The 18,826-nt window shown below is 34.8% G+C and overlaps 1 protein-coding gene across 12 annotated transcripts in view; it reads left to right on the forward strand.

The window, feature by feature from the left end:
• The window catches only part of ZZZ3 (zinc finger ZZ-type containing 3), a 111,067-nt gene extending 94,574 nt beyond the window's left edge, over positions 1 to 16,493 (forward strand). For 7 of the 12 annotated variants that reach the window (XM_067044515.1, XM_067044467.1, XM_059075103.2 and 4 more), the window contains 9 exons: positions 34 to 181; positions 268 to 383; positions 1,711 to 1,782; positions 2,806 to 2,907; positions 3,572 to 3,667; positions 6,035 to 6,187; positions 12,095 to 12,229; positions 14,780 to 14,880; positions 15,218 to 16,493. In XM_067044515.1, the coding sequence (XP_066900616.1) occupies positions 34 to 181; positions 268 to 383; positions 1,711 to 1,782; positions 2,806 to 2,907; positions 3,572 to 3,667; positions 6,035 to 6,187; positions 12,095 to 12,229; positions 14,780 to 14,880; positions 15,218 to 15,362 (1,068 nt within the window). In that variant the 3' untranslated portion in view covers positions 15,363 to 16,493. The remainder of the gene's footprint in view (positions 1 to 33; positions 182 to 267; positions 384 to 1,710; positions 1,783 to 2,805; positions 2,908 to 3,571; positions 3,668 to 6,034; positions 6,188 to 12,094; positions 12,230 to 14,779; positions 14,881 to 15,217) is intronic. The other 5 variants (XM_067044537.1, XM_067044520.1, XM_067044500.1 and 2 more) reach the window with 1 other exon arrangement.
• Positions 16,494 to 18,826: the final 2,333 nt, after the last annotated feature.

Below are 18,826 nucleotides of genomic sequence, written 5' to 3' on the forward strand. Positions count from 1 at the left end.
TAGTTTGTCACTTTCATTTTTTTCCCCCACCAGGCTGATATAGGGCTTCCATATCCACAGAGAGTTGTTCAATTGCCCGAGATTGTATGGGACCAATATACCAATAGCCTTGGGAACTTTGAAAGAGAATTTAAAAATCGCAAAAGACATACTAGGAGAGTTAAGCTAGTTTTTGATAAAGGTAAGAAATTACATGATATGAACTTAATTAGAGAACTACCTGACAAAGTCTTGCTTTAATAATCCTATACATGGTTTTCTTTTTAGTAGGTTTACCTGCTAGACCAAAAAGTCCTTTAGATCCTAGAAAGGATGGAGAGTCCCTTTCATACTCTATGTTGCCTTTGAGTGATGGCCCAGAAGGCTCAAACAGTCGTCCTCAGGTAAGCAGGATAAAGTGTTGGAGCAGGAAAATTTGAATTGTAGACAAAACATTTTAACATTTTGCTGGTTTGTCTTCTTAAATTCAAGCAGTCTTTCACTTGAAGGTATAGTGAGAACATTAACTTTGAAGTTAAGAAAAACCTGGGTTGAAATCATAACTCCACCACTTACTAGCTGTGGAACTTCAGATGTCATCTATATTAAAGTCTCCAAGCTGCAGTTTCCTCTTATATAAAATGTGATTAATATCACCCTATGTTGTAGAGTTGTTGTGAGGAATATAATGAGTAGTACATGTAACATGCCCAGTTCAATGCCTGACACATAATACAGTATTTATTCTAAAAATAAGAGCTCTTTGTGTGTAGTGGAATGTAACTAGGATTTGCTGGTTGTAACCTGGCCTTGCTGCTGTTATTTTGATGAACTTCAATAAACATGTGGGTTCAGAATGAAAAAGTAACATTTCTTTAAAATAAACAATAGCCATAAAGATAGGGTTATGTTGAGCTGTCTAACCAGTTAAAAATATTATGTACATTTTAGTAAAATTGATATTAGGCTCCATTTTATGAGCAAGACATATGTTTAGGATATTACTTTATTATTACTTAAATTAAAAGACTAGCACATTAAAAATATTATAGTGGAAAAAATTCCATGTATAATTTCCTCATTGTTAGCGAAGAATATATATGGTACATTATTATTTCTAAAACTACCCTAAACAATCAATACATATGATCTCTTCAAGATGTTTCCCCACATCCTTAGGCTAGAAATAAAACTGTTCATATTTCAAAAGTAAAGAATAAATAGATAACAAAGGAGAAAGATGCACCTGGTGTGTATTCATGCTTTGTTTCCTTCATTTTTCTTTGTGAGGGTGGATGTGATGCTTTATTTAAAAGATTGGGATGGAAATACTCTTCTGAAGTACAAGACACTAATTGGAAAATGGATTTGTTAAAAATATTTGAATTCTTTGGTTTTCAGATGATTTGCAATCTACCAAAGGAAGGTAATTCAAATAAAATATAAGCAATATAACAATGATAATTAAAAAAAAAAAGAAAAAGTAACATTACTTTTTCTTTAAAATGAATGCTGTCACCTATATCTCAAGATTGCTAGGAGTATAAAACCAAATGAAATAAAAGAACATGAAAATATTTTGTAAGCAATAAATTATGTACACATTTAAAAAATAAATTTACTCACATATTTTGAAATTAATTAAAAATTTCACAATTTGTGTGTTATTTGGCTATATCAAAGGGTAGTCTTTGTTTTTTCTGTCTGACAAAAACCTTGTTTTATATGCAGATGATAAGAGGACGCCTGTGTGATGATACCAAACCCGAAACATTTAACCAGTTGTGGACTGTTGAAGAACAGGTAATAGATATTTCCAAATTGTGTAGGTTTAAAGAAAAAAGCAGTTAAAATTAGAGCCAGTATTATGAGTAAAGTGTATATTGTTATATGTAATCCCTCTTAACCATGAATTTAAAATATTTAAACTTGTTTCTGTGTACCTTTTTGCATACTTCAAGAATTTTGCATTCTGAGAATATATGAATTCCATTTTGGGGATAATTTTAAAATAAGGAACCTGGGTTTTGGGAGGGGGATTGAAAAAGATATTGAAACAGATGGAGTAAAGTTTTTGTAATGCAGCTTTGTGAGACAGAAAAACCTGGAGCCAAGTAAAGCTGTGCTTCAAAGTGAATTCTTGTTTTTGTTTGGAGGGGAGCTGGCAAAGCCAAGGTCAGAGTGTTCTCTTACATTTTGGCATATAGCTAGGATTGTTTGTGGGTAAGGTTTGAGACACATCTCTGTCTCATGTGAGGATTAGTCCCACAGCTATAATGAGTTTATCAGTTTATAAAAAGCTTCAGGAAACTTTTATTTCCAACATTTGGACTATTTTGCATCCTTAGGACTATGGGAGGATTTAGGAGATAGGTCAGAATATTAAAATTAAACATTTGAATGAAGGACCACACAAAGGTGGAAAAGATCTCTTTTAGTATTCTATCTAAATCCAAATGAATTTACAGTTTTGTCAGATGCATAGTGGCAAGCCTAAACATAGTCTAGCAAGATAAAGTGGTCAGTGGAAATCACCAAGATATGTAACATATTAATTAATTATTTTCTTTGTTGGGGGTGATTTCCTTTTTTTACTGAAGTGCATAGAAAATCTTTATAAGGTCTTTCATAGGTTTATTTTCTAATCTTATTTTTCTTGTGAAGTCTTAAATTCCTTACTAGAAATTTTTCCTAGCATGAGGATTTTGAGTTGACCTAACCCCCAAAGTTGGGGAGGGAGTATTATAGTTTAAGATGAAAGGTGAATGTATTTATTTAGAAACTCAGTATTAAACTTTCTTAAATATGGTCTTTGGTTTGGCTTAGAAAAAACTTGAACAACTACTCTTGAAATACCCTCCTGAAGAAGTAGAATCTCGACGCTGGCAGAAGATAGCAGATGAACTGGGCAATAGGACAGCAAAGCAGGTAATTGAGGAGATAGCCCCATATTGTTGGCATGTTTTTGATGGTTTTTTAAATGAAGGATAGTGAAGCTAAAATCAGTAGACCTGCCCCTTCATATTTAGCTACACAGTGCTATAGTATGTGGAGTTTTAAAAAATAACATTGTGTATTTTTCTGTTGATTTTAGAAACAACTCTGAGATAATTCTGCTTTGGATCATTACTAAAAAACAAAAAAGTAATGGACTTGGTGTCTCTTGAATGTTTAATGAGTGCACCAGTTTGTGCTTTTTGGTTAGACTGTGCTAATAGATTTGTGATAGTGCCTTAGTCAGTATTCCCTGGTTGTCTTTCTAAAAAAATATCTGTCAGTTTTCTCCTTCATACTTCCATTGATATTAGTAGATGTGTTTTTATGCTTACAAGCGCTAGTGTTCACAAGTTGAAAATGTGTTTAGCTTTGGAATCAAACAGATTTAATTTATTTTAACAATTTTTTTGTCTATATTTTAAAACATAAGTGTCTTTGGTGGCAATTTAAAATTATTTCTAGATTTATGGTAGATTTTAAGTTGTTACTATTCATTAAGATACACATGTATGTTTTAAAAACTATTTTAAAAAACTATTCTGGTACTGCATGTCTTGTCACTTATTACGTTAAAAGGCTTGTCATGTTTCCTTAGGTTGCCAGCCGAGTGCAGAAGTATTTCATAAAACTAACTAAAGCTGGCATTCCAGTCCCAGGCAGAACACCAAACTTATATATATACTCCAAAAAGGTAAAAAGAAAATAGGTAAAAGTAAACCTTAGATCTCAGATTAAATTCATCAAAGTCAGAGTTCCTGTGTAAAAGTTTATATATTTATCAGAACAGGGTTATTTTATTTTTAAAATTTGGCTCACTCTAAACATTTTCTTGTATATGGTAGGATTCCATTATTGCTACTCAGTGAGCTTCAATGACGATTATTCATTATTTTCTTAGGAGTAGGTTAGTTTATGTGAATGAGTGCTATTTGAAAGATATTAGATTGTATGTATGTCAAAAAGGCCTTTGTGATGTTAAAGTTTTTAGGATGTTTGGTTCTTTAATAAATATAATCAATTTCTGTTTTATACATATACTATATAAATCCAAGGTTAGAAATGTTTATTAAGATATTTAATCCTCACTATAATTCTAGAAGTATAGGTAGTATTACCTTCACTTTACTCATGATAATATTAATGGATAGCTTTTGTTCTTACTGTTGAATGCTCTGGGCTAGGTACTGTTCTACAACCTTTTTATAGATTAGAAAACTAAGTACATAAATTGTCTAGTCACATAGCTGGTAAGTCTGGGAATCATTGATCTTCTGATTCTGCACCTAAGCCTTTTCCACTGTTCTCTGCTGCTATGTACAGTGAAAAAGCTACCGTCCCTCTCCTACATAGAATACTGCATCGAGTTATAGCCAGTTTTTTGCTTTAATTGCAAAAAAATAAGGCACATAATTGGCCTTCTTTCATTTCCTTCGTAAATCATCTGGGTACTTCCGCTCCCCCACAACTGCCACCGTTCACCTAAAGAGAAGCTAGGAGCCGATCTAATGCTGTTACCCTTCCTTAGTGAAGCTAACTATTTTACATTAAGAATATTGTCTATATAGCTCCATGTTTTAAAAGTTTTGTTTTTATTCTTTTTACCAAGCTATGGAAGGTTGTTTTAATTTGTCAGATGTTTTAAATATTTTGGATTTTTTTCTCCTCAAATGTAGTATTATCTATTTAGATATGTAGAGTTCATCCTATAACTTCAGACTGTTGGATCTTTGATAACTACCATTTAACTTAACAGCTTTAATTTTCGTGATTTCTAGGTTATCTTTAGATGTGTTGTGTACCTTATGTTTTCACCACTAAGACTAGATGATGATAACAAAAGGAATACTAAAGAAACCTAAATGTGTTCCCGTCTTTGGGTGCACTAATTTTAAGTTAACAGACATCTTGACTGCAGAGATCTAGCCCAGTCATAGACATGGTTAGAGGTTTTTTGTTTTGTTTCGTTTTGTTTTAAATAAATTTAATTAATTAATTAATTTTTGGCTGAGTTGGATCTTTGCTGCTGCGCACAGGCTTTCTCTAGTTGCGGTGAGCGAGGGCTACTCTTTATTGTGGTGTGCGGGCTTCTCATTGTGGTGTCTTCTCTTATTGTGGAGCACAGGCTCTAGGCGTGTGAGCTTCAGCAGTTGTGGCACGCAGGTTCAGTAGTTGTGGCTCATGGGCTCTAGAGAGCAGGCTCAGTAGTTGTGAGGCACGGGCTTAGTTGCTCCACAGCATGTGGGATCTTCCCGGACCAGGGCTCGAACCCGTGTCACCTGCATTGGCAGGCGGATTCTTAACCACTGTGCCACCAGGGAAGTCCTGACATGGTTAGAGTTTGAATTTTGAAATGAAATGATGGTTCTCTATGTGGCTGAGGTTATTCTTTGTGGCGGTGCTGTAAGTGAAGAGAGGAAGTCTGCATAGTGGTCCAAAGGGAGGCCTTTGGCTCCACAGAGGCCTAGTTTATAATCTTGATTCTACCAATGCCTAGCTGCAGTACCTTGAACAAGAAAGTTAACCTCCTCGTGCCTCCGTTTTTTCACCTTTAAATTAGAAGTGATAATAACTACTTTACAGGAATGTTTTGAGGGTTAAGTGACATTGACAAAGAGTAAGGTGTTAGATACTATTTTCAGACATTCATCGTCTTGGGGAAATTTTCTTTTTACTTGATAGTTTTATATCTGGCTTTGGCTAACTTCATCCTCCTTGATCATCTGTAAGATGACCTTAAGAGGAGCTCAGCATGTGAATGCCAAGAGTGTAATAAATGTTGGGGATACAAATATAAGCTGCATAATGAGCATATGGTCCATTATACTCCACGTAGGTCTTCTGCCTACATTTCTGTTTGTTGGTTTGTTTTGTTTTTATTTAAGGCTTGTTTTCTTTTTAAAAATCCAGATAACATAGAAAAAGCAACCATGTTAGAGTATGCTGAAGGGTAGAGGTGCAGTCCTTCTGATTAGGCAGACTTGCAGGAAGTAGCATTTATATTTTTGATTCTTTTAATGATTGTCCACTATCCCAATTAAAAATTTGTTTTCTCACTTAGTCTTCAACAAGCAGACGACAGCACCCCCTTAATAAGCATCTCTTTAAACCTTCCACTTTCATGACTTCCCATGAACCACCAGTGTATATGGATGAAGATGATGACCGATCCTGTTTTCGTAGCCACATGAACACTGCTATGGAGGAGGCATCAGTAAGTTATCTATTTATACTATATTTATATCTATCTATCTATCTATCTATCTATCTTTATCTATGTATTACACAGATCAGGATACAGAATGAGAGCACCAGGATTTCCTAGTTATTCCTATTCTTCAGAGAATGTTGCTTTCTTTTCTTTTTTTTTTGTGGTATGCGGGCCTCTCACTGCCGTGGCCTCTCCCGTTGTGGAGCACAGGCTCAGTGGCCATGGCTCACGGGCCCAACCGCTCCGCGGCATGTGGAATCCTCCCAGACCAGGGCACAAACCCACGTCCCCTGCATCGGCAGATGGATTCTCAACCGCTGCGCCACCAGGGAAACCCTGCTTTCTTTTCTTTTAATTAACTAGTCAAACTTGTTTTACAATGGGCTTTAAAACTGGTTTTATGAAGAAACTTTCAGGCATATACAAAAATAAACCCATGTGCACCCAGTATTCAACTTTAACAATTATCAGTTTGTGGCAATCTTATTTTCATCTATACTTCCTACCCACCCAACTTTCTGTCTGGGATTATTTTGGAGCAAGTTCCAGGTATTACAAAATATCATTATCATGTTTATTAAAAGGTACTTCTTTATATAATCCAGATATACAATCAGTTCACATTTCCCCAATCATAAATTGCAGTAGTGCCTCCCCCCCTGCCCTTTTCTTTCTCTCTCTTCTTTTTTCCCCTCTCACATTTGTTATGTTGAAAAGCTGGGTTATTTGTCTTGTAGAATTTACCTCAGTGTGGATTTTGTTGTTTGCATCTCCTTGGTGTCATTTAACCTGTTCCTCTGTTCCCTGAATCTCCTATAAATTGATAGGTCTATATAACTGATCAGATTCGGGTTTATTTGTTTTTTGTTTGTTAGGGTGGGCAGGACTACATCATGTATACTTTTATCAGTTTGACATAGCATACATTGTTGCTTAGATCCATTAACTCATTAGATGTTACAAAATAGTAAAATCTTTCTTCATTTATTTGATAGAATATTCACAAAGTAACCCCCCCATCAACTATTTGATTATCCTAAGTTACATACAGAAAACACAGCATAATTGCTTGATTCTTCCCTTTATTTTCTTGTTTTTAAAATAATGAGTTTGTTCTCTGATATCCTCCAGATTGACTCATGAGGTTTTAAAATTTTTGTATTCTTATGAATTGTTGGACTTAAAATATATTTAATATGTTTCAGTGCATCGATATTATTGTCTTTATTAGTGTACAGATTGGCCCATTGGTTGGTTGTAACCTATTCAAGCTGGATTTTGAGTTCTTTTGACAAGACTCTAGTAATCTTTTATAGCTTCCTTCCTGTCCGGTAGGACAAGGAAATTACAGGCTCATCTTGTATATTTCCTGCTTCAGACCTGGAGTCAGTTCTGCTTTCTTTTATTGAGAAATGGTATTCGGAGGCGCTATCCTGATATAGGATGCTACTTGCTACTGGATTGATCATTGTATCTAAGACTATATAGTGGACAGAGCTGAGAAATATGTTATATATTTGTTAAAATGAAAAGACATCATAAATTCATCATTTTACTTCAAATGCAACTTAAGGACTGTGGGAATTTTACTTAACCCGTATTGATCTTTTTTTGTTGTGTGTGGTACGCGGGCCTCTCACTGCTGTGGCCTCTTCCGTTGCGGAGCACAGGCTCCGGACACACAGGCTCAGCGGCCATGGCTCACGGGCCCAGCCGCTCCGCAGCATGTGGGATCTTCCTGGACCGGGGCACGAACCCGTGTCCTCCGCGTCGGCAGGCGGATTCTTAACCACTGCGCCACCAGGGAAGCCCCCGTATTGATCTTTAATATGTATCATTTTTCTCCCATGCTGAAAATTCCAGTTATCAGTGACATCAATATAATGCTTACTTTCTTTGTCTCACACTGCCCTCAGTAGTCTCAGAATTTAATAATACTAACACTACCGTCAACAATATGGTACTGAAAACAGGTTTTTTCGGTAGCACTGTTTTTGCCTTAGGATATACCCAACTACAGAAATAAAGTCAAATTATACTTTTTAAATCCTCTTGGACTAATTCCTCTCTGTGTTGTCATCAACCGGATGCTAATTTAGGTTAATTCATTTCATTTTACTTCACATTCAGAGATTCCTTTTTATTGCTGTTAATATTTTTTATTTTACTATGCTAAAATTCTTCCTCAATAAGTAACGTGCTTCTGATTCCTTGCTTAAAGGACTTGAAGATTGCCTTATATCTTTCTTAATACTTTGATTATATATGGTAACTGGAAAAGGAGATTTTAATGAAAAGTCAGCAGATAAAAATAAGTCTCCTGTGTTCTGTTTCTAGATTAATCAAACACTGATTGTATACTTTGGTATGAAACTACTGTAAAATGACTGTATTCTTAAATTTTTTTTTTCTTTTTATACTTGTCTTTTTGAAAAACAGCTAGATTCTGCTGTGTCTTAAGATATGGCATTTGTGTATAATTTTGTATTTTGTGACTGTTAGAATTACTCATTTGAGAAATGTTTATTTACATTTAATATGTAACAGGCTCTGCTAGAGGTTAGCTCCATAGTTATGAATAAAATATCTATGATCTTGGGGTTCTCATAAATCTAAGTTTTGTGGGAGGAGATAAATGTGTAATCACATCAATAAATTACAAAATTTTAAAAATGCTTCAAAAGTAGGTGTCATTGTGATTGTTTTAGAGGTACTTAATTCAGATTGAGAGTTTGTGGAAGACCCAAGGAAGTGATAGGATATGATAGTGATATGATAGTCAAGTTGCCCATTGAAAGATGAATAAAACTTAGCTAGGTGAGGAGTGATGATGGGATGCTTAATAGAAGTACATTTTGAGAAAATTGGCAAAATATAGTATAATATAGGTGGTTGAGTTTGATTTAGCTTTTGTTTGGTTGATTTTATTTATTTATTTTAAAATGAGCACCAGTTCACATCATTCTGATTACTTTAAAATAGCTATTTAAATGTATATTTATGAATCCTCTGGTGTAAAATTTATAGATTTCAGGGTTTTTTTTCAGAAAAGCAGTAGCTAGAGAGACAGTCTGTATACCATTTAGACCCCCTTGAAACTGGTCATAGTATTTCTCCTTTAAGTAAATTTAAAATGATTATAACTAGGAAATCTGTTTATGGGTGAGCATTTAAAAAATATTTGTTTTTTTGTTCATTTTAAGGTAACATTGGTTTATAACATTATATGTTTCATGTGTACAGCATTGTAATTCAACTAATATATATGCACTACAGTGTGCTCACCACCAAAAAAATCTAGTTTCTATCCATCACCATACATTTGACCCCCTCTACCCATTTCTCCCTCCCCCTACCACTCTTCCCCTCTGTGGAAAGAACACCAATCTGTTCTCTGTACCTGTGTGTGTTTTTGTTTTAATTTGTTTGTTTATTTATGTTTTTTTAGTATTCAACATAAGAGTGAAATCTCGGTATTTGTCTTTCTCCTCGGACTTATTTCACTTTTCATCAATTCCCTCAAAGTCCATCCTTGTTGCCACAGCTGGCAAGATTTTATCTTTTTTTTTTGATGGCTGAATAGTATGGAATTTTAATTTTTAATTGTGCTGAATACCCAAAACAGAAAATTTACCATCTCAGCCAATTTTGAGTGTACAGTTCAGTGGTGTTAAAGTACATTTACATTATTGTGCAACAAATCTCCAGAACTCTATGTCTTGCAAAACTGAAACTCTGCATCCAGTAAACATTATCTCCCTATTCCCTCCTGCTTTTAGCTCCTGGCAACTACCATTCTACTTTCTGTCTCTTTGAATTTGACTCTTCTGGGTACCTCATATAGGTAGAATCATAGTTTTTGACCTTTTGTGACTGGCTTATATCACTTAGCATAATGTCATCAAGGTTCATCCATCATGTAACATGTGTCACAATTTCCTTCCTTTTTACGGCCAAATACTATTCCATTGAGTGTGCATACCACATTTTATTTATCCATTCTTCTGTCAGTGGACACTTGGGTTGCTTCCACCTTTTGGCTGTTGTGACTAATGCTGCTGTGAACACGGGTGTACAAATATCTGTTGGAGTCTCTGCTCTCAAATTCTTTTGGGTATATACCCAGAAATGGAATTGCTGGATCATATGGTAATTCTGTTTCATTTTTTGAGGAACCACAGTACTGTTTTCCATAATGGCTACAACATTTTATATTCTCATCAACAGTGTACAAAAGTTTCAATTTCTCTACATCCTTGCCAACACTTATTATTATTATCACTATTTTTAAATTTTGATAGTAGCCATCTTAGTGGGTGTGAGGTGATTTAACTTTTTTTTTTTAACATCTTTATTGGACTATAATTGCTTAACAATGTTGTGTTAATTTCTGCTGTATAACAGAGTGAATCAGCTATATGTATACATATATCTAACTTAATCTTGTTGACCAAATTTAATAATACCCTTAGACTTAAAATGCAAATTATACACTAAAAAAATTATTTAGCAGAGTTTGTATTTGCCTAAAATATCTAAATTTAATACATTTTATTATAAAATTTCTTACTATATTATTTAATTGGGTTATATCATATTTATTGGTATTACATATTTATTACATTATTTATGTTGTCTTTCTCAGGCAACATAGGAAGGCAGTAGCTATAATTTAACATCTTTAGTTGACAAGAATTTGAAATGGATGAAAGATAGTGGGAGATAAGGCAGGTGAAGTATGAGATTGTAAAGACTCATTATCCAGCTGAGGACTTTGGACTTGACACTGTAGATAGCGAGGAAGCCATTTTTAGCAACAATGAGACAGAGGAGGGAGTGGATACTATAGAGGACTGATTTGAGAACAATTTTAGGTAGTATTAAATAGTGACAGAATTATGTTGTATTAGATATGACAGTATAAAATTAAGGATAACACTTAGATTTAGGCCTTGGGCTGCTAGGTGTGTAAGGGGTTAGTTATATAGACAAATCTGGGTTCAAATCACTTGACTCTGCAACTAATTAACTATGTAAGCTTGGGCATATGATATAATTTCTATGAATATCAGTTTCCTTGATATAGTATAAATATAGTAGTTAATAATACCTAACATGGAGAGCAGGAGGAATGGGAGGTGCAGGGGTTGTCTGGTCCAGGATTGGGAATTGATGGAACATGGGATTAATGAATTGGGGATGCTTTTAGGAGGGTTGTGGAAATCAGTGACCATGGGAACAGTCATGAGGTAGCAAAGGGAAGAAATGGTTCCTGGGTGGCAGAGCACAAATAAATTGGGAAAATAGGAAGCAGTTAGTGATTCATCTGTCAACTTCAAATTCATATAGCTTTTACTGTTCATTTCTTTATTGTAAATAATAATCTTTGTAACTTAAGTTTATCCATTTGAGTAAGAGGAATGTACTGTCTTGATCATTGGGAGTACTGAGCAGAAAACAGAGCAGAGATTAGTTTGCTTGTTGTTAAGAAAATGTCATATTTACCTGAGGAAGCTTAAAAATCTGTTAGATTGGAGAAGAGGTGCAGATCAGGAAGAAGTAGATTACAAGGAGTCTTCTACGTCGCTGTGAACTTGTTGGGATGGGGTTGAAGCTGCGTTAGTGTGTGACAGAGGTGGGAGTCATGTCTTGTTCCCCTGGTACTTGCATTATGAAGATGCCTACTACAGTTCAGTATTACTATTGCATTAAGAAGCCCTCCAGAAGTATTAGTCTAAAATATTGCTGATAGCAGCACTGATTTTCTATGAGCCCTAAAAGGTTGAGGGTCTCTTAAATGTGAAAAATATCTTGTCAGTACAAAAATATTCTTTATCAGTATTTCTTATACTAGTTCATTTTAATTATGCAACTAACACTTTTGTTTTGTGTTTTGTTTTTTTTCAATAGGATGAAGAAAGTATTCCTATTATGTATAGGAATTTACCTGAATATAAGGAACTATTACAGTTTAAAAAGTTAAAAAAACAGAAACTTCAGCAAATGCAAGCTGAAAGTGGATTTGTGCAACATGTGGGCTTCAAGGTAAATTCTACTTAATTTTTCTATTCATTTAATTTTTGAAAGAGTGATAGGATATATTTAAGGTGGTTTTTGGAGCTTTAAGCTCCACAACTTTCAAGCACACAGATAAAAGTAAGTTTAGCTCTTGTCCTGTTCATTTATACAAGGTAGTGTGCCAAGGTACTGGTGTTAAGAGATTTATGATTCAGTAGAGATAGAGAAGAAAAATATACAGGTATACTTTGAGGTAATATATGAGATGAGAAGTTTTTCTGGCTATTCCCCTACCCCAAATTTACTGAGATATAACTGACAAATAAAAACTGTACATATTTAAGGTGTACAAAAAATGTAAGATATAAAAAAAATTCACCTCGCATAGTTATCTTTTATTTTGAGATAAGAACACTTAACATCTGCTCTCAGCAAATTTCAAGTATGCAATATTATTAACTATAATTACCGTGTTGTACATTAGACCTCCAGAACTTATTCATCTTATAACTGAAAGTTTGTACCCTTTGACCAATGACACCATGCCCACCACTACCTCCCCCCTAACCCCCAGCCCCTGGCAACCCTCAGCAACCTCCATTCTAATTCTTTGCTTCTGTGAATTTAACTTTTTTGGATTCTACATTTAAGCGAGATCATATAGTATTTGTCTTTCTGTGTCTGATATATTTCACTTAGCATAATGTCCTTAGGTTTCATCCATGTTGTCACAAATGTCAGGATTTCTTTCTGTTTTATGGCTGAATAATATTCCAGTGTGTGTGTGTGTGTGTGTGTGTGTGTGTGTGTGTGTGTGTGTGTGTGAATATATATATAGAGAGAACACATTTTCTTTATCCATTCATCCATAGAGCTATTTCTTTTGTTGTTGCTGTTGTTCATGGATCAGAAATTTCTTTTCCCCTTTCAGATTCAGTTATCTCTGCTGTTTTTTGAGAGGCTAGTAGAAATACATTTATTCATGCCACAAAACTTTGAAATATCCATTTATGTTCCAGGCACTTTGCTAAGTATTCAGCCGTAAACAAGATGGACTCACATCCTTCCCTATTCTGTTTTCATCTCATAAGTGATTTAGAGAAGTTAAATGAGTGAATTAGTTGAGTGTGACTAGCGTGCATACTGGAGAGTAGTGAGAGGCTATTTAGTTGCCTTGGAAATTTTGCTAAGGAGTTTAAACTCTTCTAAAATGTTGGAGAAACTTTGAAGGATTTTAAGCAGAGTAACATGAAATTTGCATTTTGGAAAGATCATTCTATTTTCTTAAACAATACAACCCTTAGGAAGGCAGTGAGTTTAGAGTGGATAACTCTTAATCTCTGACTACAGTATTGTTAAATTCTTTAAATAATAATTTGTTCATGTATATTTTTTATGTAATTGAAAAAAAATTAAGTGAAGGGGGAAAAAGATCATTCTGGCATTATATGGAGAATGGATAGGAAGAAAGCAAGGCTGAGGGCAGGGAGACTAGTTGGAGATTCTCTTCATTAATTTAGACAAAAGATAAGAATGTCCTGAACTTGACTGGTGGCTGTAGAAATAGAGAGATTGACAGGTTTGAGAACACCTTAGACGTTAGAACTGGCTATACTTGGTGGGATTGGAGGAAGTAAAATTGAAACCATGAACTACAGATTTGCTGGTAGTGGTATACATAAAAATACTGATGTGTGCTGTGACTTAATAAATTTAAAACAAAATTCTTATACCTCTGATCCTCTGGAGTGGCTATAAGCCAGACTATATTAAATGATTTTCTTTTCTTGATCTTTCAGTGGTCCTGCTTTCCATTTAGAGATTTTCCTAATTGACAGCTGTGTCTTTTCAGGAAGAAACTCTCTCCACTTCTCATAATTTTGTTGTAAGACCCAGCTGTGGCTTGTTTGCCAGTCTGTCAGCCACTCTAGTTGGCCTGATGATCAAAGAAACTAGAAATGAGATTTACTTTGATTTCCAAGATTGCGCAGAACACACCGAGGGCTACCACACTGCCACAACACTGAGAAAGAGCGAAATTTGCCTCTTCTTCGTGGTGGGCATTGGCTATTAGGAGCCTTCAAGGCTTTGGAAAGTAACTCAGTAAGATGAAAGTTCAGAGAGGATTTGTGTTCACTTGGGTTTATGTTAGCTGTGGTAGCCTGTTTTAAATAGTTCTGTAACATATTTGGATAGTTTTAACTATGGTATTAAGTCAGTGGTTCTCAATCCCAGTCATTGTACAGTGGTCTGAGGTACCTTTCAAGTCAATAGCTACTAATAATCAAATGCCCAAGTTTGCAGATGATTTAATTAAGATTTTAAAAAATAAATTAAAGCATATTATGATGTTCCTCTCACCCATCTCTATTGTAGCTCAATCTTGAATAGATAGAGTTTCAGCTAGTTTGCTAGAAATTGTGCCTAACTTATAACCATTTTTTGTGTTATCCCACTATCTGGTGCATGGGGAGAGAGGAGAGAATGTCTATTTGCACATTATGTGTTGCCCAGCAGGAAAAAAGAAAGCTTGAGAACAATATAGTTTAATACTTTTTCTCTCTGACTCTTTAATAGTGTGATAACTGTGGCATAGAACCTATCCAGGGTGTTCGGTGGCACTGCCAGGATTGTCCTCCAGAAATGTCTTTGGATTTCTGTGATTCTTGTTCAGACTGGTAAGTGTTATCCTTCATTGTAAGTCTTAAATTTTGACAAGAGTTTCTCAGACACTAGTGAGTTTGATTTCTAAACTGCTTAGAAAATCAACACATTTAATGGGTTAAACTTTGCTGTTCTAGACAATTAAGAAATTTTCTTTAATGACACCATATCTCAAGTAATTTTCCATTAGAGATTTTGATAGATTAATGGATTTAAACAGGTAGAGCTATGAAGAAATTTGATAATATCTAGACCAAAATGCATCCAGTGCCATGTAATGATGTGTTTGTGTGTGTGTGTGTATGTGTGTGTGTGTGTGTGTGTGTGTGTGTGTGTGTGTTTTCTTTTCAGCCTTCATGAAACAGATATTCACAAGGAAGATCACCAACTAGAACCTGTTTATAGGTCAGAGACATTCTTAGACAGAGACTACTGTGTGTCCCAGGGCACCAGTTATAATTACCTTGACCCAAACTACTTTCCAGCAAACAGATGACATGGAAGAGAACATCATATACTAGTCCTCTTCAACACATAGCAATGGTATCATTGTGAATTATGTGCACAGTTTGGAAAGATTCTCTACTTTCCCTGAAATGACACTCACAGCATGACAGCTTCCTGAGTGTTCTCGTCAACAGCTCTGCACCGTTGTGGCTCTAGATCACTGTTCAGCAGCTGAACATTCCTGGTGAGCAAAAGGGTTTCCCTGGTGAAATTCTTACCACCTTAAAGCCTTTTAGGTGGTGATCTTAAATGGGTGAGATGGAAATGAGAGCACATATTAAAGAGAGAGTAAATTCCAAAGGTTTCAAAGAACTTGGTCATAAATATGCTAATGAGAAGACAAAGTATTTATATTAAAACAGTTTAGTAGCTTTCAGTTTTGTGAAAATAGTTTCCAGCACAGAAACTGACTTCCTTAGACAAAGTTTTAACCAATGACGGTGTTTGCTTCTAGGATATATAAACTTTAAAAGAACTCACTGTCCCAGTGGTGGCCACTGATGGCCTTTAGTAAATTGGAGCTGCTTAACCATATTGATGTCTAATTTCTTTTAACCACAATGAACTGTCCTTATTACCAACAGTGAAGCACTACAGGAGGCAACTGTGGCATTGCTTCCTTAACCAACTCATGGTGTGTGAATGTTATAAAATTGTCACTCAGATATATTTTTTAAATGTAATGTTATATAAGATGATCATGTGATGTGTACAAACTATGGTGAAAAGTGCCAGTGGTAGTAACCGTGTAAAGTCTCTAATTCACAACATTAATTCCTTTAAAATACACAGCCTTCTGCCTCTGTATTTGGAGTTGTCAGTGCAACTCATTGAAGAAAACTGCCTAATAGAAAAATCATATATATGGTAATAATTTCCCTCTTTTGTAGTCTGCACAAGATCCATAAAAGATTGTATTTTTATTACTATTTAAAACAAGTGATTAAATTTAGTCTGTGCAGTGAGCAAGAGTTCACATGCATTCTTTTATACTGCTGGATTTTGTTGTGCATCATTTAAAACATTTTGTATGTTTCTTCTTATCTGTGTATACAGTATGTTCTTGAATAATGTTCATTTGTCAGGAGAACTGTGAGAAATAAACTATGTGGATACTGTCTGTTTATATTATAGAATTCTTGTTGTGACTTCCTTCGGTTAGATTTTGGATTTTATTTTTACTAGTATTAAAACCAAAACAATTTTTTAAAGTTTTTTTTTTTTCTTTCCTTTACCTATCTGTCCCTTAAAAAAGAGTAAGGACTATATGATGAAAAAGAAGGTAAACTTGAGAAGCTCTGTAAAAGATGGTAATGTTTTCACTCATTGTGTGTGCTGAAATACTAAACTAGGTTAACAAAAAAGAATATGTACCATGGTTAAAGAAAAAGACAATTATTAATGTCCAGATGTGAAAACTAAACGTAGGTTGAAAACCTTTAACCAAACCATCATTCTTTCTGATGAAATAAGCCCCCCATGTGTTAAATAAGTGGTTTTTGAAAATCACTGTATTCCCTGGAAATTATTATTGACTACTGGAAAAGAAAATATAAATATTCTAAGATGGATTAAGTATACTGACACAATTTTTAGAGTCTCCTGTTTTTTTCCAATTTTAAATCAAGGGGACATTATTTACCAGTCCTCTTCAATACATTGCAGGGTACTGAAATCATACCCTGAATTCTTTTAATTGAGAAAAGTAATATAATTTTAACTATAGAAATATGAGAATTTTAAAGTAATATATCGATTAAAGAATACTGATGATTTTGATAAAATATATCCCATCAGAAGAAAAGGAAATCGACTTGAGTTAGAGTTTTTGCTCTGGAATTATTAGTTGGGCCAAGAAGAGGGGAATCATTAACATTCTGGGCATTTGGCTATTAAACTTCAAGTGAATATGCCAGAGATCTACCTTCAACTTGTAGTAAAGTTGAAGTAGCACTTGATGGTAACTTCTGTAACTTCTGTGTTTGCATAGAAGTAATACCAGTCAGTTTTGGAGAACCATTCAGAGCCATTCAAAAATCCCATAAAGTATAGAGTGTGCTTTGAAAGAGTGATACAATTGATATTTATATAAGCAGAATAGACAAAATAAATCCACTTAAATGTATTTTTTAAGGACACAGATTTTGAGAATTTTGAGTAACAAAGAGGATTATTTTCTGCTTGAACAAAGATGTGTTTATTTTGCATTTTTCAGCTCCAAGCAAATAGTCCTCATGGCTTTAAAAGGGTAGTAGTAGTGGTAATGTGTTTTGTTTTTGTTTTAATGTGAGGACCACAGGAATGCACAGGGCTCTCATTTGCAAGTAGGCCTTCCATCTCCTACATAGAAGCATTGGTTGTAAAAGACAACATAGACCTACTTGTTAAAGCATCACTTATTTAGTAGTATTCAGTAGGTCAGTTGTATTTCCTGAAATATTCTGCTCAAGTTATTTGCTAAGAACTGAAGGAACTTTTAATGACACCTAAAACCACTGCTTTAATGTTTTTAGGCAGAGGGGATTTTGGTTGGTGTGTGATATGTGCTAAGAATAATATCAAACACTGATAGAGTGCTTGTTATGTGCCAAGCAAGCATATGGTAATGAATTTAATTCTTACAACCTTATGAGGCAGGTTCATTTTTATCCTGTTTTCATGTGAGGAAATCTAGCCAGAGAGGTTAAGTAACTTGCCCAAGGTCATATAGTTAGTAAAGTGGTGATGCTTAGATTTTAACCCAGACAGATTGCTTCAGAGTCAGCATCTGAGCAAGAATATTCCCTTTGTGTCAAGGGTCTCAGAGATGGTGGAGGTGGAGGTGTGCAGGAGTTGCTTTTCTGTCTTTTCTTCTGGTGCGGTATATGCACCCTAGAGTACAAATGTGAGCACACGTCCCGGTTTATAGCTGAACATAGAGCAGCATATCTGTGGGTGGGGAAACCCATCAATCTGTGAAATCATCTGCCCCATGATGAATTAGGAAAACACATAATTTACATATTCTAATTTGACAGCAAACATGTGGTCATGAGGCTTTAGGCAAAGCTGGGACTGAAGACTTGGGTCTTCCGCCTCAGGTACGATTTGTTTCCATGCATGTTTGATGCCTCTCACTTAACCTAATAGTGTGCTGTGTCCATTTTTCTCTCCTTTTCTCTTTTGTTTAAATTAAATTGCAGAACACAGCAATTTACTGAGGTATGAGGAACCTTTTTTTTTATGAAATTAAAAAAATAATATATGATATGTATTAAGGATAAATACTTGGCAAATTTCTATGTTAGTTATAAACATAAGAGTGGCATGCAATATAAACTCTGTTTCTTACCGTGGATAACAAAGTTTGAAGGGCATTATTCAGGGTACACTGGGTAGATTGAAAGCCTCCAGATAGCAAGTAGATTTTTACACAAGATTATGTCCCATTTAGGTTCTAAAGGTTTGTTTTTA

The sequence above is a fragment of the Kogia breviceps genome, chromosome 1 (genome assembly GCF_026419965.1).
Source record: "Kogia breviceps isolate mKogBre1 chromosome 1, mKogBre1 haplotype 1, whole genome shotgun sequence".
NCBI lineage: Eukaryota > Metazoa > Chordata > Mammalia > Artiodactyla > Physeteridae > Kogia > Kogia breviceps.